This window comes from Impatiens glandulifera, chromosome 5 (genome assembly GCF_907164915.1).
Source record: "Impatiens glandulifera chromosome 5, dImpGla2.1, whole genome shotgun sequence".
NCBI classification, from domain to species: Eukaryota; Viridiplantae; Streptophyta; class Magnoliopsida; order Ericales; family Balsaminaceae; genus Impatiens; species Impatiens glandulifera.
Window position 1 is genome coordinate 51,855,473 of NC_061866.1, and position 27,768 is coordinate 51,883,240.

Below are 27,768 nucleotides of genomic sequence, written 5' to 3' on the forward strand. Positions count from 1 at the left end.
CACTAGGATATTTGTAATAACAAGAGTATGTTCAATTCTCACGTGTTAAATTGAATGGACCATATTAATTTATAGTCTTGATTTTATTATATGTTGGTTTCTCATTAATTATTATTATTAAAAAAAACTTCTAACTCATAAAATGTTAGGGAAGTAAGTCTATTTTAAACATTTTTAATTAGAATATTTAGAAATTTGGTATATTAGTAAAAAAAATCATTTACATTTATTTATTATAAACTAAATATAATCTACTAAGATAATTTAAATGATAAATAATTAGTGCCACCAAATATAAACGGAGTTTTGGGTTAGCTAACATCTAACTTATACAAATAAAAGTTAACTATATTCAAAAATATTATATTCTGACTAAAACCATGAAAACTGGGACTTGGTAAACTAATTAAATCAAAATACATATATTATGACATATTTTAAAAGTAAACACCTAACAGTTTTCCCTAAAACTGTTAGTTTGTACCAACAGTTAACAGTTTTAGTTGAAATTTGCTTCCTTTTTTTTTAATATTCTTTTAAGTGGAAATTTTTTGTGCTATAAAAATAACATATATCTATCAATAAGTATACAAATACAATACAAAGAATAACAAAATGATAAAAGATTATGAGATTGGTAAGAAATAAATAACCTAATTGCAAGGTTTAAAAAAAATATGATATCCTAAGAGGGAGCAATTTGTCCCGACAATTGGAAAACACTAGACTACTCTAGTTTATTATTATTTTTTTAATTTGTTGCATTTGGTAAGAAAATGATAAGATATATAATATTATAGTGTTAAAAAATTATACATATTTATTAAAATAAATCCGAAAAGGGGTTGGGTGCACTAATCATCTAGTTTGCCTTATTTTAGGGTCGATTTTATAATACTTATTTCAACTTTAATAATAAGATTAATTGATTTATATGATTAATATAGTATAGTATTAGCTTTGAATAAATTATTTTCTTATTTACATGTTTTTAAAAAAGTTAGAAAATATTTACATTACGAGACTATACTGAACCTATGTTATTATTGAAAAAGATTAGAAACACATCCAAAGTGATGACAATTTCTTAAAGATAGTAGTTATAAGATGAACTATATTCGCATAATGAGTATTAGAGGAGTGTGAATTTCATTGAATAGTTAATTTTATTTGAAAAACTCTAAAAACGAGAAATAAACACACAAAAAAGATGGTTAAATAGAACCATATTCATAACAACGTGTCTTTTTCACAATCACTAATTTTGCTACAACCTCTAGATGGTGCTTTACAAATTTAGGGACCACATTTCTCAATTATTCTAAAAGGCTAAAAACCAGTTTGTACACTCAACCTTGATCCATATCTTTAAATGCATTTGTTCATAAAAGACAAATCATATTAATTTTAAACTACAATCATATATTCTTTATTTTTTTTGTATTATTTAATTTGGAATTAAGAGTGAATGTAAAAAAAAAAATACATGAAATCTCGCATCAGAATAACTAAAAAAATTCCTCACATTTTTTTTCAAAGTAATTACTTGATGAAAAGTTATTCATATTCCATTTCTTCCTTCAATTTCGCAATTTTAAATAAATAAATTTAAACACAGCCAGGGAGAGGATCTATTAAAAGTATTAGGTGGTTTTCAACCCAATTTTAATTTTTACGATAACAATGTGACATCATTCTTAATTTTTCATTTTTTTATTTAATTTATTATTGTTTATATGATTAAAAAAAACTCACAATATATGTACTTTTTTATCCATAAATTTCTCTTATAATTTTAAGTCCACCAAAAAATTAAATTAACCATAACTCTAATTTATGGATTTGTCCATGAACGCAATTATAATAAAATTGCCATAAATTAGAGTGAATATCATTACTTTAATTTTTTTTTTTATAACTTTTTAAATTAAAAAATAATACTACTATAATAAGTAAGCTGTTTTCTGTCAATATCATTTAACAATGCTTCAGTTGACTACAATTCGCAACCAAACGTGCCTAACCCATTCCACGATCACGGGTTACCCGACTCTTCACCTCTTGATTTTTTCCTTGTAATGTAATCTATAAAAGATAATGATAGGCTGTAGGAAGTGAATTTGGGCCATAGATCCCGATTATTAGAATCAACTTTTATTTTGTCAGGCCCACCCATGTCAAGAATAATCAATACACCTTACACTGTTTGGGCCTATTTGACAGGCCCATATAAAATCCATTTTAATGTCATTAAACTTGAAATATTTCATTTCAAAATAATATATAACATTTTTTCTACCCACCAACAAAAGTTGAATCTTCCTCAAAACAAAAAGAAATTATCAATATATATTTAATAAAACATTAATGAAAACTAAAAAGAGAGCTATTGAAATTTAAATGTAATATATATATTTGTAAAAATAAATTTGTTTACAAGACAAAACATTTCATATTAAATTTATACTAAAAACAATATTAATTAAAGTAAAGATTACATCGAGTTAGTAATAAAAAATAAATTATTTGTTGACATTTTATTAGGAACCATTAAAAATTCTGACTTTTACCTCAAATTTTATAGACTTTATTTTAAAAAATAAAATAAAAAATGAGACAACGAATTAAGTATGTAGTCCGCAAACACACTTAACATTTTAATTAGTTGCTGAATTTAATGCGGGCTCAAACCCAAAACCTTAGGGTGAATATCCACCTCTTATTGCTTATTTAAAGATATAAATATTTTATTTATTTATTTATAAATGTCACATAAATACTAAGTTAACCATAAATTAACCAGGATATAAGGTGGTGTAAATTCAATCTTATTTTTTATAATTTTTATATGTTACGATAAAATTCCATTTTTCATCCTCTATGTCTATTTTTAACTGGACATCTTACCCAACAAAACAAGCAAACCACATAATTAAAACACCTAATTTTTGTGGTCTAAAAAAAAACCCTAAAAAACAAAACATAAAAAAATGGTCCTACGTGTGAAGGGGGTTAGGTAAAGCGAGAACTGTAATTAACAGCATCAGATCATCGTCCGTCGTCAATTATAATAATAATAAAAAAAAAGATTGAAACTTTGTGCCGCACTCTCCAATCCATCTCTTCTTCGAAAGCCGCCGCCAACACTCCCTTCCGACCGGCCGTAAAAGGGAGTTGTTAATGCTGGTTTGTAGTCACTCTTCAGTGATCTTAATTTCAAGGATCGATCTTTTTCCTGCTTCTTTCTCTGTTTGATTTCTTTACATGGCATCGGAGGATGTGAAGACCGGGGAATCAGCTGTATCCCAATTCGTTAATCTTGCTGAAGAGGCTAAGCTTGCTAGAGAAGGAGTCAAAGCCCCTTCTTATGAGGTTCTTAGCATCTGCAAATCTCTCATAGCTGGAGGTGTTGCCGGCGGCGTGTATGTATTCTTTCATCTTTCATTTCTTCATTCCCCTTTCTCGATCTCCAAATTCATAATATCAATGCATGATTTTCCCTAGAAATGATCCAGATTTATAAATTTGTATTCTTTTGTCAAAGGGTCCTTCTCAGTTCTAAGTTGTAAGAGATGGAGAAAGCATTTAACTTGACGAATCCTTGATATGAATTGACATTCTCTATGTATATATCTGCTAATACTTACTCCAGTTTCTTATAATAGGTTGATCTTGTGATTTGATAACAGTTGAACTTGGGTGACTGTATCATTTCTACATTTGATCTTTTCCAAACTGTGGGATGCAAGCCTTAACCAGCTTGCTAAGTTAAATTATTAAAGATAACAGGGCATTGATCATTGCATTATGGTCCTAGCTCATAACCTGTAGTTTTCTGCATGAGAAAAGAACTCTTGCTTTTGTGTGTCTTATTGTGATACTTACCCACATCTTTACTTATTTTTCAGGTCACGAACTGCTGTGGCCCCCTTAGAACGTATGAAGATATTGTTACAGGTAGCCGCCCCTTCTTTGCCAAGGAAAAAAAAAAGTTATTTATTGTTTGTCATGAGAAACCAGATGACTTTACCATTGTTGACAACAAGTTTGTAATTCTCATTCTTGTTTTGTTATGTTTGATTAAGTTGTAGTTTAACTGTATCTCAAGGGCCATTAGGTACTGGGTTATAGGAACAGAAGATTCAAGTAACTAGTTTTTTTATGTTCATTTTTACGGAGATTTTTTTTGGGTTAAATGTCAGTTATGCGGAGGATCTAAATTGTTTTCTGAATTTCTTGTATAATTGTGGACTTAATTGACTCTCTTGTTGCTTTAAGCAGTCATCTGAATGTCATGCAGGTGCAAAATCCACATAACATCAAGTACAATGGTACAATTCAAGGCCTGAAATACATTTGGAGAGCTGAAGGTATAAGAGGATTGTTCAAGGGCAATGGCACCAATTGTGCTCGTATAGTACCAAACTCAGCAGTCAAGTTCTTCAGCTATGAACAAGCTTCCAAGTATGACACCTCCTAATATAATTTCATCGTCTTGATCTATATTTGTTTCTTTCTAGATGATCCAAATCTGGCTTTCGAATGTCAGTGGATAATTGATTTGTCCTAAAATATGACTGTACTTTTCATATGTTTGCTTATATTGACATCTTCCTGTCGTCTCCTGTGCATCTATATATATATAATAATGTATCTCTTTCTTCTTTCACCTGACTGACTATTCACATCATGCGTTTAATGATGAGCTTATGATGTTACAGGGGTATATTATTACTATACAGGAGGCAAACTGGAAATGGTATGTATATGTGTTTCTTTTCTTTTAAGCAGTTATTTTCTTCTTCTTGAGTTTAATGATGGGCTGTTGTTTCCTTAAGATTTTATTTCGAGATAGGTGGAGTCAACAATATTTGGTGGTAATTAAGATATTTGATTGTATATTCTCTAGTTAATGGATACCACCACACACCTTAATGATAGTAATTGAAAACCATAGTTTCTAGGGTTTTCTTTGGGGCTATATGTATGTTCATCTGTTTTTTAAGTTAATACAATTTAATATTTATTCTAAAAACCTATGGCTTGTTGGATGTGGTTTATCTATCCCAAAACATGAAATAAAACTAAGAATATTTTTGTCATTTGACCAAAATAAATAACTTTTTTTTCATCAAACAAGATTAAAGAACTTCCACAGACTCAAGAAGCTCTAGTCTTTGAATGTTTTTATAATAGCATTGTATGTATTTGAAAACCAACTGTCATCTTATTTCTGCAGATGATGCTCAGTTAACTCCTCTCCTGCGTCTTGGAGCTGGAGCTTGCGCTGGAATAATTGCCATGTCTGCAACCTACCCGATGGATATGGTTCGTGGAAGACTGACAGTACAGGTAATATGAATCTTTTGTAGGATTGTTACCCATCTGATAATTAATCCTCGTTTTTTCTAATTTTTATTTTGACTTTGCAGACAGAAAACTCTCCTTTTCAGTATAGAGGAATCACCCATGCTCTGTCAACTGTTCTTCGGGAGGAGGGCCCACGGGCGTTGTATAAAGGCTGGCTTCCTTCAGTTATTGGTGTTGTAAGTTTTATTTTTTGGTTCATTGAATTCCTGCAGATTGATCTTAATAACTAAGCTTCACTTCATCTTTTGCAGGTTCCATATGTGGGGCTGAACTTTGCTGTGTATGAATCTCTCAAGGACTGGTTGATAAAGAAAAAACCGTTTGGGCTTGTTGAAGACTCTGAGTTGAGTGTAACAACTAGGCTTGCGTGTGGAGCTGCTGCAGGAACTGTAGGTCAAACAATTGCTTATCCTCTTGATGTGATTCGTCGTAGAATGCAGATGGTTGGTTGGAGTCATGCATCTTCTATTGTTACGGGTGATGGAAGGAGCAAGGCTCCACTTGAATACACCGGCATGGTTGATGCTTTCAGGAAGACTGTCCGTTATGAAGGTTTCCGAGCCTTGTACAAGGGTTTGGTCCCCAATTCAGTCAAGGTCAGTCTCTTTTTTCTTTCGATTTTGCAACTCTGCCAACAAAACTAAGAGCTTGTTTGATGAAAATGTGGATTATTTGGGTTAAATGATTAAAATATTATAAAAATTAAAGTTATTTTGGTATTTTAGACTATGATTTGATGAAGTAATTGATAATGGGAATCGGATTGTTTTAGTAATCTCATGTCAATTTCTCCATTATTCAAATTATCCATCAAAATACCAAACTATCAAACAAGGGCTGCTTTAAGAAACCCATATTATTTTCAAATAACCCTACATCAAATAAGGTCCAAATTGTGATGAGATTGTTTACATTTTCTTTTCAGGTAGTTCCATCGATAGCGATTGCTTTTGTGACGTATGAGCAAATTAAGGTTCTCTTGGGAGTTGAGATTAGGATCTCAGATTAATTAATCGACAGATTTCAAAACCTTTGGAAGGTCTTTTGAGTTTTTTTTCCTTGGTAGCAGACCTGATAGAAAGGAAACAAAGTGGTCGTTGACATCCTCGTCTCTTCTCGAAAGAGAAGAGTCGCAGAGGTGAGAGATGATGGCGGTTGGATATTCCTGCTTTAGGTTTAGGGTTTGGCGAATGCAAAACATTTTCTGTGCTATTTATTATATGAAGGCTTTATTTTACTTACCAATAAGCGCAACAAATTCTTTAAACACACTAGTGATTGTTTGTTTCTTTTGGATAAAAGAAAAGATTTGATTTGATTCAATTATCTCTTCTTCGGTTATTTCATCTACTGTTGTTTTAAGAAAACTAAGAAATTACATATTTAGAAGCATCTCTAGACTGCACTGTTATTCCATCCACATGTGAAATGTTTAAATGATGATATCTTTAGCAGCCCTAATTTATTTACTTAGTAGTAAATATAACTAATGAGTTTTTAACATTTTAAACTAAAGTCGTCGGTTGAGAGATCCCAGAGCCTCGCTGCAAAAACTCGACGGAACAACAACTAGATCGAGCCTACCGGTCCATTCTTCCCCCGGTTTCAAAGTGATAGGTTTCTCGACAACAGCAGCATCCACACAAAGCATTTGTTTGTATTCTTCATCTCCAAAGTCTGTCATTGCTTTCGATTTCTTCTCCCATGGATTCCACACCCCTATACCGCAATTCATTGATTGATTAAGTGAAAAGAAAAGTTAAAGTCTATATATAGGAAATGTAGAATGTTTACCTATGTCGGGCAGTCCTTCCTTTTTTATTACATATGTTCGTTTCCTTTCATGATCAAGAACAGCTATAACATTTGGAGAACCGAGGTAAACTCGATCCATCTTGAAAACAAGAAGGAAACAAAGAAACACAAGGTTAATTTTCTAATCAATCTTTTGTTTTGACTAAAGAAAACAGGAAACAAATACCTCGGACTCAAAAGTGATTGCATCTCCTTGTTCTGTGAACCGCTCTCGGTGTGATAGATTATCGAGGTAGTCGAGAGTCTCCAATCCTTCTATCCTTACTTCACTGTAAAAACAGATTTATTATAAAACCAATTTGACAAAAGATTATACTATTCAATAACTTACCTTATGTCAGACACCGACAAATAAGTATGATAAGCACACGAGAAACTAAACGGTTTTGGATCAACATTTCTAACGCGCGATATCAATGTAAGTTTTCCATCCAAAGCAATAGCAACCCTTTGTCGAAACTCGAAACTAAACCAACAGCAAAACATCAATTTAGTCACAAATTTTATTTAAATTGGTTTAGGATTTGATCATGTAACATATACATACGCATGCGGCCAGAACTTGAGATCTTCTTCAGATGGTTTCAGAATCAAATCGATAAACGATTTTCCATGTGGAGAAAAAACATTAGAGCTAAGAGGAGGAGCATTATTTCCTTCATAGCTCCAAACCTTGTTCCTTATAAATCCATGTTGCTCAAGTGAACTGCAGTTTCCAAACTGCACCATGTTTGTTGTTATTAAAACCATCTAATAAGCTCTATGTAATTGTATCGAAATGAGATGATCAACATAAAAAAACCTGTGGAAAACATATCGAAATTCCTCCTCTTATCGCTTTTGGAGGCTTAAAGATGGCCTATATATGTATAAGAAAAGGGTGAATCAAGATAAAAAAAAACTGTTTAATAAACATTCAATAATTCATACCTTGCTGCTAGTGAAAAGGAGTTCTTCTCCTTGTTCATTCCTCCATGAGGTAACTTGACCTCCATTCAAGCAAACCTAAAGGAAAATGAAGTAAAAAATAATGTCTGAAATTGAGGTAAAATAAAAGAAAAGAGGAAGATGGGATATATACTCTGACTGAAGAAGCTCCATGTGGGTTACGAATGAGGATTTGATCAATACCATTCCAATCTTTTGTAATTTCGATTCCTTCTTTACCTTGCCCCATTAATCTTTTCTTTCTGTCTTGTCTTGTCTTGCTTGCTTGCTAACACTACTCTTTTATGATCTAATCTTGGAACAAGAAGAGGAAGAAGAAGAAAGGTTCTTAAATAAGGTCAGTAGTAGACATGGGTATCTGATAACGTGTCAATTGATAAGCAACTTTCATGTGAAATACTTGTAATCTCGTGATTCTAGTTCAAAACCCAACCTACCAAAACAATAAAAATATTTTCTTTTTCCAAATTAACATTGATTAGATCTAGAAACCACTACCCATTTAGTCCTTTTAACAAACAGAAGGTGGGTGGGATATTAATAGCTTAAAAGCAAATATAATGCAGAGATGAAGAAGAATCAAGAAGATGAAAGAAATCTTTCATTATATCCTCCTCTTTCGATTCCTAAATCCTAAACCCAAATTGCAATCTGAAATATATATAATTAAAAGCAGAAATCCTTAAAGCAAACATTAATTAGTAATTAGAAAACGGTAAGAAGGAGCATACTTGTTTATTAATTAATTAAACAGACGTTTGAAACAACAAGAGATAGATAGATAGATAGATTCATGCTCAGAAGATGACCTTAAATCTGATAAAGAAACAAACCCATTACAAGAATGCGGTGGCCTGATGGAGAGGGAGATAGATACATTATATATATGTATATATAGAGAGAGAAAGATATAGAGAGAGAAAGAGAGAGATTTTAAAGATCAGAAGAAGTAAATGCTGTGCATGGCAAATGAGGATTTTGTGTACGGAAGAGGGAGAGAAGCCATGGTAGGAATTTGGTGAAGGGGACTGAATGATGGATGATGATGATGATCTTCATTAATAATAATAATAATAATTATTATTATTTTACTGAAATTTAGGACACGGAATCCGAAAATTATTAAAAAATAAAAATAGGAGTTTTATTATTATGTGGACACGAAGAATAGAGTTTTATTTGAAAAAAAAATGAAGACAAAAGGTCTTGGGAAATACGAGGAAAAAACAGTCACATGGCGAGACAGAATTTCAAGAGAGATGATGACTTTAAAATGATATGGCTGGACACGTCAGCACATACTTGCCACATGGCAGTCTCATGAAAATGACTCACTTCTTCTCATGCATTTTTATTAATAATTATTAATCCCATATCTTAATTTATTAATACAAATATTTTTTAATATTCATGTCACTAATTGATTTGATTGACACGTTACTTTTTTATATACATTGACAACAAAATTATCTATTATTTATGGTGAATGGGAGCTCTTAACGTTTCTTCTAGAGTTAAGGGGTATAAGGCAAGATAACATCTTTTCCCTTTCATATTTGTTATTGTTATGGTTATGAAAGAAATTTTTAGAATAATATTGTTTACCGAAAATGTAGGTATATTTCGTGGGGTGGAGTACGGTGCGAGACGATCTGTTCTCTAGTTATGTCTCACTTATTGTTTGCAAATGACACTATTTGCATGATTCAGGTTACTAAAAAAATGTCAAACACCTTCGTGATATTCTTTGGTTATTTGGAACGTGCTCGGGACTGCGTGTTAATTTAGGTAAATTCGATATCTATTTCTCTAATTTATTTTTGTCGAGGAAATGATTAGATTGACATTATTTTAGGATTTAAAATTGGTGTTTTTCTGTTTACGTATCTCGGGCTTCCTCTAGGGGCTAAAGCTCTAAAGTTCTCTTGGGATCCGATCATCATGAATAAGATGGAGATGAAGCTTTTAATTTAAAAATATAAGATGATTTCTAAGGGAAGTCGTTTAATCCTTATAAAGAGCGCTCTTTATTTAATGTCAACTTATATGACGTCGTTGTATGTCCGGTTGAAAATGAATTTACAATATTACAACTATAGTATATTTATGTACAATGAAATAGTATATTCAATCAAATGAAACTATATATATTTGTGTAAAATCTTGATATTAGTAAATAAGATTTAACATAAAAAGAAATTAAATCAATTGTTATGGAATTATAATTAAAAAAAATAGTAAAAATATTTTAGAAACTCTATGAGAGTTTTGAATAAGATATTAACCTAATTTAACTTTATTTAAATGTGTAGTCGGACATTTTAGAAAAACAAGTTTTTACTTTAAGATCATGATTTCCTTATAAGTTGTATGTGAGAAAATTATTGTAATACTTTTATAACATTTTTATAATAAAGTTGAGTCTATTGTATTTTAAAAGTGGATATAAGTCTTTTACGAATAAAATTGTAATAATTTAATTTAAGTTTATTAAAAAAAGGAAAAAGAAATAAAAGAAGAAGATGAACACTTGTAAATGGAGACAAAGGTCTTGGAAATAGGAGAAGAAAGCGGTCACATGGTGAGACAAAAAGATGATGACTTTAAAATGATATGGCTGGACACGTCAGCACAGCCTTGCCACTTGGCAGTCTCATGAAAATGACTCACTTCTTCTCATGCATCATAATAATTTAATTTATTAATACAAATAATTTTTATTTTATTTTTATTATTACATATTAATATATTTTAAGTATATTTATAAAAAGTAAAAATTCTCAAAATCTATACTAATTTTTTTTAAATAGTTCAATTTTTATTTGAATATATGAGGCCTACTATGGGTAAGCAAAATGGGTAAAAACAATCAATTTGTAATTCAAACAATGACTGAATAGTTAAATTGTGGTTCTTAAAATTTCAGAACACTTTTTTTAAACCTTAAAATTTGAATCTTTATATTGATTCCAAACAATATTTTTGTCTTTTTTTTAATTTATTAAAAAATATTTATATCACTAATTTAATGACAAGTCACGTATATATATAAAAACATAATAAATAAAGCGCCTATCACTCTTTCTACCGCTCTACGTGTTCTCCTTCATCCAAAAATCTCTACTCGTTGCTCGATAATTTATTGAGTAACATTTTTTTTCATGTCATTTTTATCGTTGTGTTTAAATAATATTTATCATTTTTAATATTCATTAACTTTTAATATATATATATATATATATAATAATTAGTTTAAGAAAAAAAAGTGATATTGTCATTCAATTAGTAATATAAATGTTTTATTTATAATAAATTAGTAGTGAAAATAAAATCTTATTTTATATAACTTTAATTCAAAATTAGAAAGATGGAAAGAAAATATTAAAAATCTAAATTGATTGGATTAATAAAACCCAAATCATCTACCGTTAAAGTGAGTAGATTGAATTTGGATCTGATTATATATGGTTTTATTAATATATTTATATCAATTAATTAATATGTTTATTTTTTTATTTATTTCTTTTTAATTATTATTTAATATATATTTTCTCTTCTTTGTATAGCATAAACCACTTAATTCAATTAAAAAATCATCATTAAACTAATTTATTTCAATAATATAATTTTGTATCTATAATAATTTTAAAAAGAAGCGGGAAATTGATAGAAATATGTAGTGAAATGATGTGTCATCCCTTCACTGGATTGAAAATGTAATAATAAGAAAGAATTTTAAAATTTTCAATCCAATGAAATGAAATGATGATACATCATTTTCCTACATATTTTTGTAAATTCTTTTCTACTCTCTATCATTTCCCAATTTTAAGATGATATAATTAAAAGTCTATTTTTTAATTTATTTTTATTAAAATCATTTCTCTAATTATATTTTTAATTAACTCTTTAATTTACTGAATTTTAAAAAATATTATTATGAAAAAAAAAATTATGGATCACTCATTCCAAGTAATATTTAGTAAAAATTAAAATAATAAAATTACATATTATTATTTAAATAATTTAGATAATTCTAATTCGATCAAACCCAAATAACTAATTCAAATATAACATAGATTTAATGTAACATTTGATTTGTCTTCTTCTTACCATCCCTACTCAAATCAAATCAACACCATATCTCCTTGTCGGCTGAAAGATTTATGCAGGTTATCCTATTATCAATTGAGATAATTTTCTGCATATTTTTTTCAATCTTCTCTAATTCATCCTTTTCCAGATTATGACTGTCTCGAAGCTCCAAATCTTGTTGTTGTTGTTGTTGTTACTGTTCGTCTATGGCCGCCATCTGATTGAATCGAAATGTGAATTCAAAGCTATTTATAACTTTGGCGATTCAAATACAGACACAGGTGGGTTTTGGTCTGCCTTCCCGGCTCAAAACTCGCCTTTTGGAATGACCTATTTCAACAAACCTGTTGGCAGAGCCACCGATGGAAGGGTGATCATTGATTTCTTAGGTAAAATCAAATTTAACTAATTAATAAATTTGATTGTGAATTTGATAAATTTGGTTTTTAACAGCACAGGGTATTGGTTTACCTTTTATCAGTCCATATTTAAAATCAATTGGTTCAAACTTTACAAATGGAGCAAATTTTGCAACTTTAGCATCAACTGTTCTCATTCCAAATACTTCCTTATTTGTAACTGGAATTAGCCCTTTTTCTTTGGCCATTCAAATCAATCAAATGAAACAGTTCAAGGCTTTGGCTATTGAGTTCCACTCCAAAGGTATTTACTTCATTTTTTGCTCTGTTTTCTTATAAACATGTGTAAGATCGAACTGGTTTTCATTTTTCAGGATCGAAGGAACTTCCTGCACCCGACACTTTCGCGAAATCTCTTTACACGTTTTATATAGGCCAGAATGATTTTACATCTGATATTGGAAATGGTCTTGATAGAGTTCTTAAGGATGTTATGCCCAAAGTAATTGGCACAATTGATTGGTCTATTAAGGTTGTGATATTCTCTGTTTCTTTTTCTTACTGTGTTTTTTTTTTTTTTTTTTTTTGAGAAATGTGTTTTGTTTTAGGAATTATATATCATGGGTGGAAGAACATTCATGATCCTTAATCTTGCACCGGTTGGATGTTATCCTTCGATGCTAGCTCAGATTCCTCATGAAAACTCTGACGTGGATGAGTACGGCTGCATGAAATCGATGAACGAGGGAGTTGTAGAGTATAACGAGATGTTGAAGAAGGCGTTGAATGAAACTAGAAAACAAATCCCGGATGCTAATATTATATATGTAGATGTGCACTCGGTTCTTCTCGACCTCTTTCAACATCCTACTTCTCATGGTGAGCGTGCTTTTAGTAAAAATCAAGACTTTTTTCACTTGAATTGGTGATAATAATGTTTCTCATATTTGTTTTGTTATAGGATTGAAGCATGGGATAAAAGCGTGTTGTGGATATGGAGGTGGGATTTGGAATTTCGATGGAAAATGTTATTGTGGAAATCATAAGACGATAAATGGAAGGACTATAACGGCCAGAGCATGTGGAGACCCGCAAAACTATGTGAGCTTTGATGGGATTCATGCGACGGATATAACCAACAAGATTGTGACACAAGCTATATTGAGCGGCTCGATCTTTGAGCCTCCTTTCGCAATGAACAAACTTTGTGATCTCCAGCCTATTGTCTAAAAATTTTAAACATTATGGAAGATTTGCACCATGGGTTGGATAATTCAAACCAGTTCAGTTTTACATCAAAACGCACATGTTTAGTTGGTTCATACGAGTTTAACTAAATTATGTATATTTCGATCAACCATTTCATAAACCGACCCTTAAATTCAGTAGACTTAAATTAGAATCAATGGCCAAATATTAATACCTCAAAATTAAAATTCTGAAACGAGGCCCATTTTGTACAACATATTGAAAATGCAAGTGAAACCCTAAGCGAATGAGACCAACAATTTTACATACAATTTTTTTAATATTTCCTGTTCTGTCCTGGGCAACAACAACAATAACAATCCTGAAACTGAAGCAGACATCATTTGTCAGCAGCAACATTTTGTGGAAATAACTTTTTTCTTCTACAAGGTGGGTTTTTTTTAAAACCCTTTTTCATTACCTTTAATGATGTCGTATCCACCACTCACTGTTTTATAGTGAGCTCAGCCCTAAGATGAAGTACTCCATTAATAAAGTAAGGACTATCCTCCGCTATAAACGAAGTCCAAGGCATCGCAAACAAGTTCCTATACCCAACCGCCTTCCCTCCCGTGAAGGTATAAGTACCTTTATATTTACTCATATACTCGTCCGTAGGCTTCGATCTCGCAGCAAATTCATAGTCAACCGCAAAAGTAACCATCCCTTTTTCCTGCATCCCCAGAAAAAGCCCAAAGCAATGAAACGAGCTCTGCTGGTCCATATTGCAATGAGCAGAGAGAAAGAACCCTTGTCCCCCAAGATGGAAAGCCTGCGAGTACAAACGACCTGAAGGAAAAAGATTTACACATTCCTCTCGTTTCAGATCAAGGTATACAACGCACTGCTGATGTGGAAGCTCAAACTCCACTACCTTAACAGGTCTGTATTTGTACGCTCGCTCGATGAATCGACGGCTGGACAATTCTTCAGCTGCAAGAGTTCTCTGACGATGAGGCGCTTCTGCCTTGAAAAAGAGAGCTTCTAGAACAACTTTTGATGCTAGCTCGTGTTCGAAATCGTTGCAGGTTAAAACCTTCTTTAGCTTTCTGCATGTCATGTAAGGGAAGCGGATACAGCGGACTAGAGGAGATCCGAGTACTTCTCTACGATCCTCAAGTTTTGGGTATTGGGATCTCGCCCATTTAAGTACAAAATCGTAGACTGCATCTTCTGATGCCACCTGGAGATCGTCGCTAGAGAGAATTGCCTCTATTCCGGCTAGAGGCAAGTTCATGACCTCTTCTTGGTACCTGCTCATGAGTGTGAGTGCATTTACAGTCAAAACCCACCCAAGCCCACTAAAGTATCAAAATGAACTGTAAAGCATTGGCTCATTTTGTTTGTAAACAGGACATTACAACTTGATATACTCATAAAACAATAACTTGAGAAATAGCAATTGATGGTCGTGTACAACTATTTGACTTGAAAATGCAATAATAAAGCAAGGGCACCAATTTCACATGCTAACAAAGAGACTTAGAACTTGTTTGATGTGGGATTATTTCCAAATAATTCACTATCCCATCAAACATCAAATTTTAGATCTCATTACAAATAATCAACTGAAATACCTTACTTTATATTTTATAACATTTTAAATTATTAAATAATAAGGATATTTTGGTCATTGTTGTGGAATTATCAAACTTGGCTCTTTTCAAGAATCATTTGCCTTGACAAAAGTAGTGGTTCATTTTATGAGTTTTGTGATAACATTTTCTCTAGTATATGCAGAAAAGACAATTACGAGGGGGAGAGAGAGAGAGAGAGAAAGAAAGAGAGGACACTGGAATTTATCATTAAGACAATCACTTGTGGTGATCGAGGATTTGAACACTGGGCGTTTTGTGCAACATTAGCATGATTTCTGTTGGATTGTTCATTTCTATAGTGGTCTCCTACGTATGCTTAGTTCCATAATGCAGAGTTCCTTCTTGAGCAAACCAAACATCCTTCCATCCTGGAAAAGTATTCAGGGTTTATCATGAATCTGTTGTCATGCAAATTGTCCACAAAATGACAAGGATGTGACTTTGGATCTTCACTGTGAGGGATCTTTCACTTCAATTCATCACGGTGTTTCCAACTTTCAGATTGTGTCGGCAGTTTGGTTGGAAAAACATTGTGCTTGGGAATATCAAATTCACCATCCCATTGAGCTACACTTACAAAAAAAATCATGATTTTGGGTTCACTCAGAAAATATATTACATGTATCTTGTTCATCATTAGCCCAGTCAGACCTTGGATTTTGGCAAATTAATGAAAATGACCCAAGAAAAAACTCTTTATGCTATCTTAATTGCTGACTTGTGTGTGAACTGTCAATCCATAAATACTACTGCAAGACAGCCAGCAGCTCCTGCAAGCCTCAAGGAATATAGGTTTGTTCGCCACAAAAACCATAAGAGAGAAAGAAACTGATGGTGACAAAGCGGGAAACAATATGGGTTCTTAGCTAGACTTTGCAGTAGCTGTGGGTGAGGAGAGTTTGATAATATAATACTGGAGGCGAGATAGAGGAAGAAAACTAAACTACAAGAGTGGCATGGCATCACAAAATAAAATATAATTAATATTCACCTAACAAAAATAAAATTATCGGTTAAATTTTCCATCACTAGATGGGTCCATTTTGAGATATTGAAAACTTATAAGTACCGTTTTGGATTTCTAGGGAGGCATTGAGGCCATTTATCATTTAATATAATAGTTTAGATTCCGTCATTTTGCCATTTGACCCAATTTAAAACTAAATATTAAGACACATTTTGTTTTTATCCATTTATAATACTAAGTATACAGTTTTCTCAGAAACTGACTAGATTTACTGGTCAGAATGCCGGAACAAGGAAATAGTTCTCAGTCAGTTCACATTTGCACATCAAGAAGCTGAAATAAAAAAATCAAGTGTAGGTATTACATTTACCAGACCTAGCACCCACCCAAGCAGATTGAATGCCAATGTAGGTTATACTAAACAATAATATTTGCCCATCTCCGAAAAAACATCTCTTATTTATCATTCTATTGAACTATCTGCACTGCAGCTATCATCCATATCATTGATGTTAAACAAATCCAAGGACAAGGCAATAATATTTTTGGTCATTCATTGTTGCTTATCACTATATAACAAAAGCCAAAGGTGCAAATTGATTATCATTTGTCATATGCAATTGACAGATTGATTATCATTTGTCATATGCAATTGACAGATTGATATTTGTAAAAGTTTTTGTGGAACCAGTCATATTCCAATCTCTTTGTGTACCATAAATGATTTGATCCCAAAAACATAATATTAAAACTTCTTTGAACATTTAGGAAGGAAAGGCTTAGAGAGTATTTTTCTTATTAAAAAACTCCCGGCATACTATGAGCTTACAGATATAGTCTATTAGGAATGATTTGTTGGCCTTTAATATTTTTTTTGTAATTAATTAGGGTTTCAAGGACAGCTAAATAATGGCCAATATGAGGATGTATTTCTACAATAGAAATTATTATATGATATCAATTCACTATTACCAAGGTATAATTGTAATTTAGATGGCTAATGCTAAAAGGGAACACCAAAACTTGATTTTATACTCAAGTGTATTTTTTGGGTATTAATTAAGGGGTTTCTAACCAGAATTATTTTTAATTTCTTGATCCCTATCCAAATAAGAAGGTTCATGAATTGGGCTATTTTATAGCATGTCCCTTGAAAGTGAAATTCATCCTTTGTCTTCTCCTTTCCATTCACCCGGATCACTCTTCCGTTTTATTGATTTTGTCGGGATCCTCTTCTTCCAAAAAAAGGGAAGTAGAAGCATGTTCTTAGGTGGATCCCTCTTTCCATAAAATTTCTTCATTAGATAAATTGTTTTTCATCCTTCCCTTTGGGTTCCTACCAAGGAGTGAAGAAAGGGTCTTGTAGAAATTACATTTGCAACTGGTCTTATTTTGACACTTAATTTCAATTTATTATGACCTAATAATTGAATAATACTAATTATCAATATATTTTATCTTCTTAATTTTAATTAGTATTTTATAAATAATTTACATAACAAAAACACTTCCGATTATAATCAAAAGTCACTACTCCAAAAAACAAACAACCTTGAGGAGAAAAAAGTATTTGTGTTTGAGAGGACGCAATTATATATTTTTAAAAACCAGAATATAATTACTTACTTGGTGAAATCCTTGTAACGAGCAGCAAGGAACTGTTTGGCTGCATCAGTCAAAGGAAGAACAGCTTCAGCCATTAGGATATTGGATGGAAGCTCGAGATAAAGGAGAGCCGATTCTGGAGTCATGGGCAAATTCCGCAATAATCTGCTGCAATACCTCATGCAAGAAGCCACTTCAAACTTGTCTGCCGCCATCAGCACATCCAACAAAGCAGGAGCAGTGTTCGTCGTTAAGGTATTACTGTACATGAAATTCAGGAGATCCATAAGTGCAACTTCCTCTGCACCACAAAAAAATCACGAAATGTCAATTTAAGACCTTGTTCATACTGTATGGGAACAAGGAATAGCCACAAATTAGCTCTTTATATATCAATACATTAACTGTCTTCCTTAATACAATGGTTCATTACTAAGGAAGACAATGCTATAAAGAAAAGAATGTACAGAATATTAAATCATTCTAGAATTTTGTTAGCAAGAAAAAAGGACCTCAGTCTCAAATATTAGATGTTTATAAATGATAATTCCTAGTAGTCTTATCTAGCCATCCTGCCGAAAAAACAGAATTTTTCCCAGGAAAAGTTGTTTTCATCATGTCCCCACGCCAATTTTTCAGTTAAGCTGTTTATATAACCAAATGCAGGCAAAATAATAGTTCTCTTTATTTTAATATATATTGTTAATCCTCCACTTTTCTCTTGATTCACTCAAAAATGGACCCAGAGGTAATAAATATATGTAACTCCTAAAATAGATGATCACCTTATTAGTCAGTTGGCCAACAAATATATAGATGCATAAATCACCATGTGACACAACATCAGACAAATTCATTTCTTATGTCACTACCATTATTACACTTATGCAATACAGCATGTGATACGATGCTTTGTGACACATGCATCTTAGAGAGACAACTGTAAAAATTTGATGTTACATGTGGAGTAGTCACCTAAAATAAAGGATATACTTCAGAATAGGATTTGTTTAATAGAATTGATTTCACGAGTTTGAGACTTCAAACTGTACCTGAGGCATGGATCCTAATGTTTACATATCGTTGTTCTGATTCTCTCATTCCATTTGAGAAGAGCTGTAGAAACAATTAAGGAAATCAGACATAGATCCGCAATATTCAGAATGAAAATCTGGGAGAAACCAAATTAAATTCGTGATCTTCACCTTATAAAAGAATGGACTTTTTGCAGCCAAAATTGGAGAACTGATGTGTAAGGATTGAACTCTGAGAACTGTGGAAGAATCCATGCTCCAGTTTGAATCGTTACTATTTGAAGCTTCATCTCCTGCAAAAGCAATAACACATGAGAATTTCTCAGTCAACTTATGAAACTTAACATATAGTTACAAAATTGTACTGAAGTGAAAATGACAACAAGTTTTCAATTTGGTTTGTATTCCAGGTTATATAAGACATCACTGAACCTGAAGCTGATTCTTCAACCATTGCAGCAGCTTCATCATCCTCATTTTGACATTTAACCACTTCATCAATATCAGGTTGGGTAGAATTCAAAATCTCCTCCACATGACACTCCGCATTGTCCACATCTGCAAGCAAACATGTGAATTAAATCCATTTAACTTCAGCAAAGTAACAATGATCCATGACAGCAAGTTAGGAAGCCAATTCTAGTCAACAAATAAATCCAAATATATTTACATTAGTCAGATCAGTTGTATGAACCCACCCTATATTTAGAGTTTGTTAATCTAACACATAATGTTGTAACCATTCAAGGCTTTTCGACTAGGATTAAAATTATGACTGACCACATCCTATATGAATCCCTAATATTCAACCTATCATCTAGGAAAGTACAGGCCACAGAAGAAAATTCCAACATGCCGATTTACCATTCTTCGCATGAAGGGGGTTTCAAAATTTGAACAGCAACCCCCATCCATGGTGAAAAATGACCTTGCATGTCAAGCTGAAAATTTGTCAACAAAAACACCCATATCTCATAAATGCATACAATTATCCCGGTAAAAAAAATTGAATTCTCTTTTGCTGAAAGAGTTCTTCTTGGAACAAGTTTACTGCCAATATATGTCAATAGTTTGAGGTTTTTCAGTCTCTTCCGGAACCCATCATCTAAATCCTAGACCCTAGTTACAAACATAAATATAAGAAAGAAAAAAAATCCTAGAACCCAAACATTCATCATCAACAAGAAAAAGAACGACCATGCACAATCTTTTCAACAACAAAAAAAAACATCTTTGGATCAAATAAAACAGAAGATGCCATAAGGAGAGGAGACCGTGATTATAAGTTTGAAGGTACCACATACGCAGAACAAGAAAGAAAAAGAAAAAAAAAGGATTAAAGCACATACCAACGTCTTTCTTCAAGTCTTCTCTCCTCCTTTTCCGTTGCCTAGCCCAATCGGCTAGGCTATGACAACCCTCTCCACCAGACCTAGTCTCCGCCGGATCAACCATGATTTCAATTCGAAGAACCCTATCGGAAAAATTACTGTCGTTAAAGGCAAACCCAAAATCGCTAGCGCCTGTTGGCGAACATTCAGATTCCATTGATGACCTTGGATCAAACAAATCGAGGTTCGTTTCCCACATACCCCCCTCTCTCTCTCTCTAAGATCAAAACTAGCAGAAGAACAAAGAAAGAATTTGTAGAAACCCTAATTATCCGAAGAACACCTCTGGATAAGAAGCATTCGAAAAGGGGGATAAAAATATGTATTAAGAGAGAGAGAGAGAGGAAAATTACAAAATTACAAAAATAAATAAGAAAAAAGAAACTTTATATATAATGGTTAGAAATTTCCTAATTTGGGATTTCATCAGAAATTAAATAAAAAGCTATGATTATTGTCAACTCCGTCCGAGTCTATCCAATACGGCGGACTACCGAAATTATGGAAAGTGATCAAATAGTCCCTTTGACCTTTTTTTTAATATAATTTTATCTTTAAACTTTAATCAACATGAATTTTGCTCTTATTTTAGGGTATGCAATTTTGGACCGACACTGAAAACACGACTAAGAACGAACACGAAAAAAATCAAGTTAGGGTTATGTATTTTTTTGTTCAGATCAAAATTAGGTCGATTTGTCTAACCGGATTTACGAACTAGTCAATGATTACTCGTTTATAAGTTTGTTTTTTTTGTTGAGTTTTGTATTATTATTTCCTATCACTCACTCACTCATTTTATTTTATAAATAATTTATAAACGGATTTGTAATTTATTTCATTTTTATTTTGTGTTGATGTTATTTTAAATTAAAATAGAGATATGAATTAATTAAATCGAATTTGATTTGAGTTGAGTTAGGTAAATCGGGTCAAACGAGTCAGGTTCGAGTCAATCACAAATATACAAGTCATGTTCAATTTTGACCCAAATTACTAAACATGTCAAATTCAAGTTAGGATCGTTCAACCCGAAAGTTACAACCTGAAACTGATCTAAATTGTCACCCCTACTTTTTTTTTTTTTCATAATTATAAACATTTTTTTCTCAAAAATAATAATACAAATATGATATTTGTATTTTTAACTTGAATACTAATAAAAATAAATATATTTATAACATCATAAATATATATTTTTTTATTTTATAAAAAATTGAAATATCATTTTTATAATAATTTCATTTAATATATTATATAAAAAATCATTTTATTATAATTTTTTAGAATATATTATAAACTTGGCTCAAAAAAACATTTCTAAACTAAATAAATTTCCAAATTAGAAAGAGACAGTTGGGAAATAATAAGTTACTTTTAACTCTTCTATTACCATTTACCATTATTATCTCATTGAGAGATCTTTATTATTTTTATTTTAAAGGATTTAAATAAGTGAATGCAATTTTTTATCTTTCAATTAAATAAATATTTATTATTTGATAGTAAAATCTTCAAATTATAAGTTTAATTATTATTATTTTTTTAATAATTCCAATACAAATCAACAATATATATATATATATATATATATATAAATTAATCAAAATTATAAATAAACTTGGAAAATACCTTATAACTGTTATTTAAAGTTCGGTAAAACTAGCATAGGAGTACAATATTATGACCTCTCTTTATTATTATATTTTCAAATCCAAATGAAAACTTAATACTCATTAATCAAATAAAATGTTGCTGCTTATTGAGGGTGAGTACAAAATATGTATAATATTTGAAAGATGCGCTAAATTATGGGTATTCAGTCTTAAGTTTGAGGACAAAATTTTGATTATAAATTAAGTGTAAAAAAATAAGCATGTTTGACAATAATTTTCTTTGTTTTTTTTTTTTCTTATATGTTTTTTGACCAATAATTTTCCTTGCTTTTTTTCTTAAGGTATTAAGAATCCTAACAAATATAATCGGCATCAACAATGACTTTTGATCTCTCTTAGGTAAATGTTTTTTGTAACTAGAGCTATACTAATATATTTTTTTATCAATACTATTTTCTCATAAAGACCTGAAAAATAATAGTAGTTGGATAATAAATACTTTCCTAACAATTTTATCCTATAATAAAAGTCACAAACTTTGATAGTCATATACCCCACGTGACATACCATTTTCAAATTAATTATATATATTTAAACATTTGTATTTAGTATGTTTTAAAATAAATATTTTTTTACTAAAATTATTGGTCCTAATCAGGCTAACTAATTAATTCAATAAGTTTAGCAGAAAAAAAAGACTCAACAACAAGTCAATGGCGGAAAAAAATATGTGTGTGACAATTGACAACATGGACTTTTATGAATAAAATAGGACCCCTCAAATGAATTTCTCAACCAATGTATAGAATTAGGACACAAAATTAAGTGTTATTTAATTTATATTTATTTTCCATATTATTTGTTATGTTTATTTATTTATTTTTGCTACAAATATGCATTTTATAAATCAATTAAAAATGTACAAAATTTATAATGAAATAAAACCACTTAAAAAAAAAAATGAAAGTTTGAAGTTGAACCACATAAATGAAAGTACATTTTATTTGTGATTTTAATTATTCAAATTCTCACTATTTTCAATGGACATTTAATATATATATATATATATATATATATATATATATATATATATATATATACATTTTTTGAAGTTAACGCCAAATATTTACAAATAATAATCTAAAAAATTAGTTGAAGAAGAAAACACGAAACAAATACAACAAGTTGTTTTCGATAATAAACATGAGTTTGAGATAGTTAACATGGAAGAAAATAATTCATATTCATTTGTAAAAGAATTTCTTTTTAAAGTTTTTCTACTTTTTTTGTTTATTTGTTTGTTTGTTGAGATAGAAGACTTTTTACATCACTTGATCAAAGTAATCAAGAATTTTGAAATAAATGAATGTATGGTCGTGATAATTCAAAAGATATTCCTCAAAAAAAAAGTTGAATATAAGACTATAAAAGAGTGTAGTAAGTATTATAACTAAATTAAATATGATTTAGTAAATTAAAATATTCCATATGAGAAAAAAAAATAAGAGAGAAGTATGTATAATAATGTCAGAAGGAGTTTAATGGTAAATAAATAACAATCGCATCAAACTAAACAAAATAAAAAAATTGATTGAGATTGTTGAACACATTTGATTCATTAGCCATTTACTAAAAGTCTAAAACTAGTAAATAATAAATTATCACCAAATATTTATAGTGAGCTGATGTTTGTTCTTATGAAAAATAACACAATTCAATGTGGAGAATAAACTCAAATGAGATTATGCATGTATTGATCTTTAATAATATTGAGTGTTTATAATCGTAAGATAAATACACAAAACTTCCATCCAACCTAAAAGAAATTTTTTACTTTTAATAAGATTAAAATACATACCAACTAAGAGTGCGCAAATGATTAAACCAAAACTATATTACCTTAACTCATATTGGACCTAAATTAAACTTAAACAATCAAGTATCCAAACTTAAATAATTAAATAATCAAGTATCCAACTCATATTAACGAATAATATGAGTTCGGTAACTCAAACTAAATTTAGTTTATAACACATTTATTACGTTTTTGACTCGTTTAATATTTAACACGTTTTTGTCCCAGTTAACATATTATAATCCATTTAACAATTATTTAATTCGTTTTTATATTATTTAATACATTTTTACTTATTCAACACATTTTTAACTCATTTAATTAATATTTGATTTGATTTGTTTACCCATTTTGACTCGTTTAATACATTTTTAGTTTTAACAAGTATATAACTCGTTTTAATCTATTTCACACGTTTTGACACCTTTAACACGTGTTTGACACGTTTATCACGTTTTGACATGTTTAACACGTTTTTGACATGTTTAACATGTTTTGGTCTGTTTAACACAATTGTGACACATTTAATATTTTCAGTCCGTTTAATTTTTTTTATTCCGTCTAATATTTTTTTGACATTATTATACCTTTTTATTCGTTTAACATAATTTTTTTGGTTTGAAATTATTTTAATTACTAAATTAATTAAAGAAATAATATGTGATATTAATATGAATTAATATGGATTATTTAATTCATACTAAATAAAGTATCGAATAGGTAAACTCTATTTATTTTTAGAAACAGATTAATTCATTAAAAAGTTTTAAAATAATTGTAATATGTCAATTATATACGGGGCCGGCCCTGGTAAGCCTGACAAGTCCTCGGGCTAGGGTAGCCCACTCTTCAGGGCAGCCCACTTGTTAAAAATATTAAGGTATTTATTAAAATCTATTGTAATTTTCAATTTAAAATTGTGTAGCTCAGTGGTTCAACATACAAAGTTAAATTTTATATGGCTATGGTTCAAACATCACCAAGAATATTTTTTTTATCAATTTTTTAAACTTGACCTAGCTTCAAAAAAAATATATTGACTTTTTTTTACTGGGGCAGCCCAAATTTTGAGGCTGGCTCTGATTATATGACTAAACTATAATTAATAAATATATTATTAATGAGTTTAAATTTTTTTTAATTATTTTTCATTTGACTGTATTAAAGATCAAGTAAATCAAGATAATAAATTGGAGTGAGAAGATGATTAGTTTATATTGGATTAATAAGAGATAATTAAATTAAATTAATTTAATTTGAGTAACTCTAATTCAATCCGAAATAAACCAAACCTGAATTCAACTAAACCCAACTCAAATTAACTTACCCAAATTAATATTTTAGATTTAGGTTATGATTAGGATTAGGATCGGAGTTTATGCCAAGTCAAACTAGTCAAACTATGCACATCCTCATATACAAAAATTAAGACAACTAAGTGGAATAAATCATGCATAAAATATTAAAGATAAAGAAAATTAAGACAACTAAGTGGAATAAATCATGCATAAAAAATTAAAGTTAAAGAATTCGATAATTTCCTAAATTCAAAGAAAACAAAATTCAAAATGTATTATAGTTTCATTGATGATACATGTTATTTAAAACTCACAACATGCCCGTTATTACGCTAACAGAACTTGTTTTTCTTTGACTATTTTATACTAGTCCAAAATTTGGGAAAACTTTAATAAAGCTAAGAAGAATACATTAATCATCTGCCCAACCACTTTTCATTTCAAACCTAGTTAGCTTCAACCATTAATGCTATATTTATTCCTCTTTTAATTTAGCAGTCAAAAAATTTGGATATCACTGTTGAGATCTAGCCTTTTAAGTGACACATATAGCTAAATCAACCAACCAATTTGTTGAATATATTTACGGGTTATATGTTTAATCCAAAGAAATTATTCACTTTTCGAAGGAAAATCCAACGTTATAAAAATATTTATTTATTAAAAACATAAGAAATCACTGTATACTATTACTTCCATAATAAAAATTATCTCGAAATTTTACTAAATAATATTGAGATTACAGTGAAAATTACCTAGTAAAAATATTGCAATACAAATCATGAAACAAATTGTAAAATCAAATAGAAAAACTTAAATTATACAAACAATAAAAACTCAAATGTGAATGATTTTCCTATTTGCCGATATCTTGAAGTATCCATGTTTGATCTGACAATTTACAATAAACCGTTCTATTAATTTCTAAGTGATAAATTAATATTGTATATATATGTTGAAATCATACCCGGTTTTGTCTGGCTGAAGTTCATATTCAAACACAACTTATTCATTCTTCAATCCCTAAAACAACAATCAACAACATAGAATAGTGCATGCAATGGTTTCTTACAATAAAAGTATATTTAGCTTGTTTAATTTGAAAGAAAACCGTCCAATATATGATCAAAATCCCGACAATATTAATAATAAGAAGTTTTTCTTTGAAACTAGTAGATTAAGAATGGTGATGATGGAGGATACAAGGAGCTCCCTTCACTCCAATCCAGAAAAGATTAAGGTAACCTCATCTCCTAATTCATGCCCACCTTAGACTGCGCAATTAGCTTGCTACCCTCCATCCATCTCCTAGATCTTGCAATTCCTCATCAATGGCGCAGTCATAAGGTATCCATGAACTAGCAGATGTGGACACCCTCATTTCCTTCTGATTTGGAGCTAAAGAGAACCCCTAGCTATAAACCATCAACACCACCCGATTAAGTAAATGAAAGAAAAATTCAATACAAGTTATGACATTAAGAAGAGCGCGGTACTAAATTTATATAGAAACGGGGAGTGGGAAGAGAATCCCATTGTGCGATCTCGGTCATTCAACGCGAAATATGGGAAGATGACGCGAGATATCACAAGGGGATCTTTTTGTTTGGAAAGTTAATTTGAAAGATTTTGATTAATTAAGCTTTCTTTTCTTGGGTTGGAAACATTAAATTAATGCATAATTGGTTCTTGCAAAAACCTATAGCAATCAATCAGTTTAGTGCATCCCATGTTACTTTAGATTGATAGGTTTAATCAATTCAAATTGTTATCTTTCTTTACATTATGCTTATTTGGCCAATTGGGGTTTTCATTTCTTAATCTAAATAGCATCATTAATGGACCCTTTATATAAAAAAAAAAAAAAATCTTTTTTTATTCTTGATGATGATTTTGATTCTTTCAATGAATTGCTTGTTTTTGGATTTTGAAAAATATAGCTGAATTTAAATATTTTGATATTGAAATTATTAAATATTTTGAAGCCACTAGAAATTTGAAGTTTATTTTCTTGAGATCTTTTGATTTTATTGATTAATTATGTAAGTAATATATTAGTTTGATTTCTTCCACTCAAGATTGATTCAATCTTTATGATAATATACAATATTTTTACCGTTTCAAATAAAATAAAAGTGAATTTGTAAAAAGGAAATCTAATAAAAAAAAACTAACCGAAATAAAGTATCTTTAATTAATTAAATATATTTCATACCGCAAACTTCAAGAAAATTTGACTCACTATAATAAGTTTGATGACGTTTATAACATCCGGATTTTGGTGTTTTAAGACCGACAATAATCAATGCATGGATTAAAATAAATTATTTATTTTTTAAGTTGGTGAACTGAATTGCAATATAAATGTGTGATTTTATTTTATATTTATTTAAAAATTAAAGAGAGAAAATTCCATAAATTTTACTAAAATTGATCCTTTATGTATTCTATTCTATAGATTTATTATGAACATGTTTGAAAACACTTCAATTATTATTAAATTTATTAATATATAATTAAATATTAACTTAGATCCATTATTTTATAAATAAAATATTATAACCTCACC

The 27,768-nt window shown here is 30.3% G+C and overlaps 4 protein-coding genes across 4 annotated transcripts; 2 read left to right on the plus strand and 2 right to left on the minus strand.

The window, feature by feature from the left end:
* Positions 1–3,073: 3,073 nt before the first annotated feature.
* Positions 3,074–6,795, plus strand: LOC124937821 (mitochondrial adenine nucleotide transporter ADNT1). Its single transcript, XM_047478150.1, has 8 exons — positions 3,074–3,422; positions 3,909–3,957; positions 4,301–4,464; positions 4,722–4,759; positions 5,240–5,352; positions 5,433–5,546; positions 5,622–5,966; positions 6,296–6,795. Exons 1-8 carry the CDS (start codon positions 3,265–3,267, stop codon positions 6,377–6,379), a joined length of 1,065 nt encoding a protein of 354 aa, XP_047334106.1. The 5' UTR covers positions 3,074–3,264; the 3' UTR covers positions 6,380–6,795.
* LOC124937822 (putative glucose-6-phosphate 1-epimerase) lies at positions 6,709–8,433 on the minus strand. The gene is made up of 8 exons (XM_047478151.1): positions 8,267–8,433; positions 8,116–8,190; positions 7,988–8,044; positions 7,733–7,905; positions 7,517–7,651; positions 7,352–7,454; positions 7,165–7,264; positions 6,709–7,089 (listed from the first exon to the last, which is right to left on the minus strand). The coding sequence occupies exons 1-8, from the start codon at positions 8,360–8,362 to the stop codon at positions 6,881–6,883; spliced, it is 948 nt and encodes a 315-aa protein (XP_047334107.1). The 5' UTR covers positions 8,363–8,433; the 3' UTR covers positions 6,709–6,880.
* A 3,867-nt stretch (positions 8,434–12,300) lies between these two features.
* On the plus strand, positions 12,301–13,869 carry LOC124937571 (GDSL esterase/lipase At4g01130). The gene is made up of 5 exons (XM_047477856.1): positions 12,301–12,617; positions 12,682–12,891; positions 12,962–13,119; positions 13,196–13,466; positions 13,549–13,869. The coding sequence occupies exons 1-5, from the start codon at positions 12,380–12,382 to the stop codon at positions 13,815–13,817; spliced, it is 1,146 nt and encodes a 381-aa protein (XP_047333812.1). The 5' UTR covers positions 12,301–12,379; the 3' UTR covers positions 13,818–13,869.
* Positions 13,870–13,992: 123 nt separating this feature from the next.
* On the minus strand, positions 13,993–20,743 carry LOC124937570 (BTB/POZ domain-containing protein POB1-like). Its single transcript, XM_047477855.1, has 6 exons — positions 20,389–20,743; positions 19,472–19,597; positions 19,211–19,332; positions 19,058–19,121; positions 18,027–18,306; positions 13,993–15,088 (listed from the first exon to the last, which is right to left on the minus strand). The coding sequence occupies exons 1-6, from the start codon at positions 20,627–20,629 to the stop codon at positions 14,281–14,283; spliced, it is 1,641 nt and encodes a 546-aa protein (XP_047333811.1). The 5' UTR covers positions 20,630–20,743; the 3' UTR covers positions 13,993–14,280.
* Between the last annotated feature and the right edge of the window lie 7,025 nt (positions 20,744–27,768).

Excerpts from the sequence above, each read along its gene's own strand:
- LOC124937570 (XM_047477855.1), bottom strand. The coding sequence starts at position 20,629 with ATGTGGGAAACGAACCTCGATTTGTTTGATCCAAGGTCATCAATGGAA. Across the intron at positions 19,333-19,471 it reads GGTTGAAGAATCAGCTTCAG|GAGATGAAGCTTCAAATAGT; the intron begins GTTCAGTGATGT and ends TTGCTTTTGCAG. Across the intron at positions 15,089-18,026 it reads CGTTACAAGGATTTCACCAA|GTACCAAGAAGAGGTCATGA; the intron begins GTAAGTAATTAT and ends ACTCATGAGCAG.
- LOC124937821 (XM_047478150.1), top strand. The coding sequence starts at position 3,265 with ATGGCATCGGAGGATGTGAAGACCGGGGAATCAGCTGTATCCCAATTC. Across the intron at positions 3,423-3,908 it reads GGAGGTGTTGCCGGCGGCGT|GTCACGAACTGCTGTGGCCC; the intron begins GTATGTATTCTT and ends CTTATTTTTCAG. Across the intron at positions 5,547-5,621 it reads TTCCTTCAGTTATTGGTGTT|GTTCCATATGTGGGGCTGAA; the intron begins GTAAGTTTTATT and ends CATCTTTTGCAG.
- LOC124937822 (XM_047478151.1), bottom strand. The coding sequence starts at position 8,362 with ATGGGGCAAGGTAAAGAAGGAATCGAAATTACAAAAGATTGGAATGGT. Across the intron at positions 8,191-8,266 it reads ATGGAGCTTCTTCAGTCAGA|GTTTGCTTGAATGGAGGTCA; the intron begins GTATATATCCCA and ends ATTTTCCTTTAG. Across the intron at positions 7,652-7,732 it reads CTCAAGTTCTGGCCGCATGC|TTTCGAGTTTCGACAAAGGG; the intron begins GTATGTATATGT and ends CTGTTGGTTTAG.
- LOC124937571 (XM_047477856.1), top strand. The coding sequence starts at position 12,380 with ATGACTGTCTCGAAGCTCCAAATCTTGTTGTTGTTGTTGTTGTTACTG. Across the intron at positions 12,618-12,681 it reads GGTGATCATTGATTTCTTAG|CACAGGGTATTGGTTTACCT; the intron begins GTAAAATCAAAT and ends GGTTTTTAACAG. Across the intron at positions 13,120-13,195 it reads CAATTGATTGGTCTATTAAG|GAATTATATATCATGGGTGG; the intron begins GTTGTGATATTC and ends GTTTTGTTTTAG.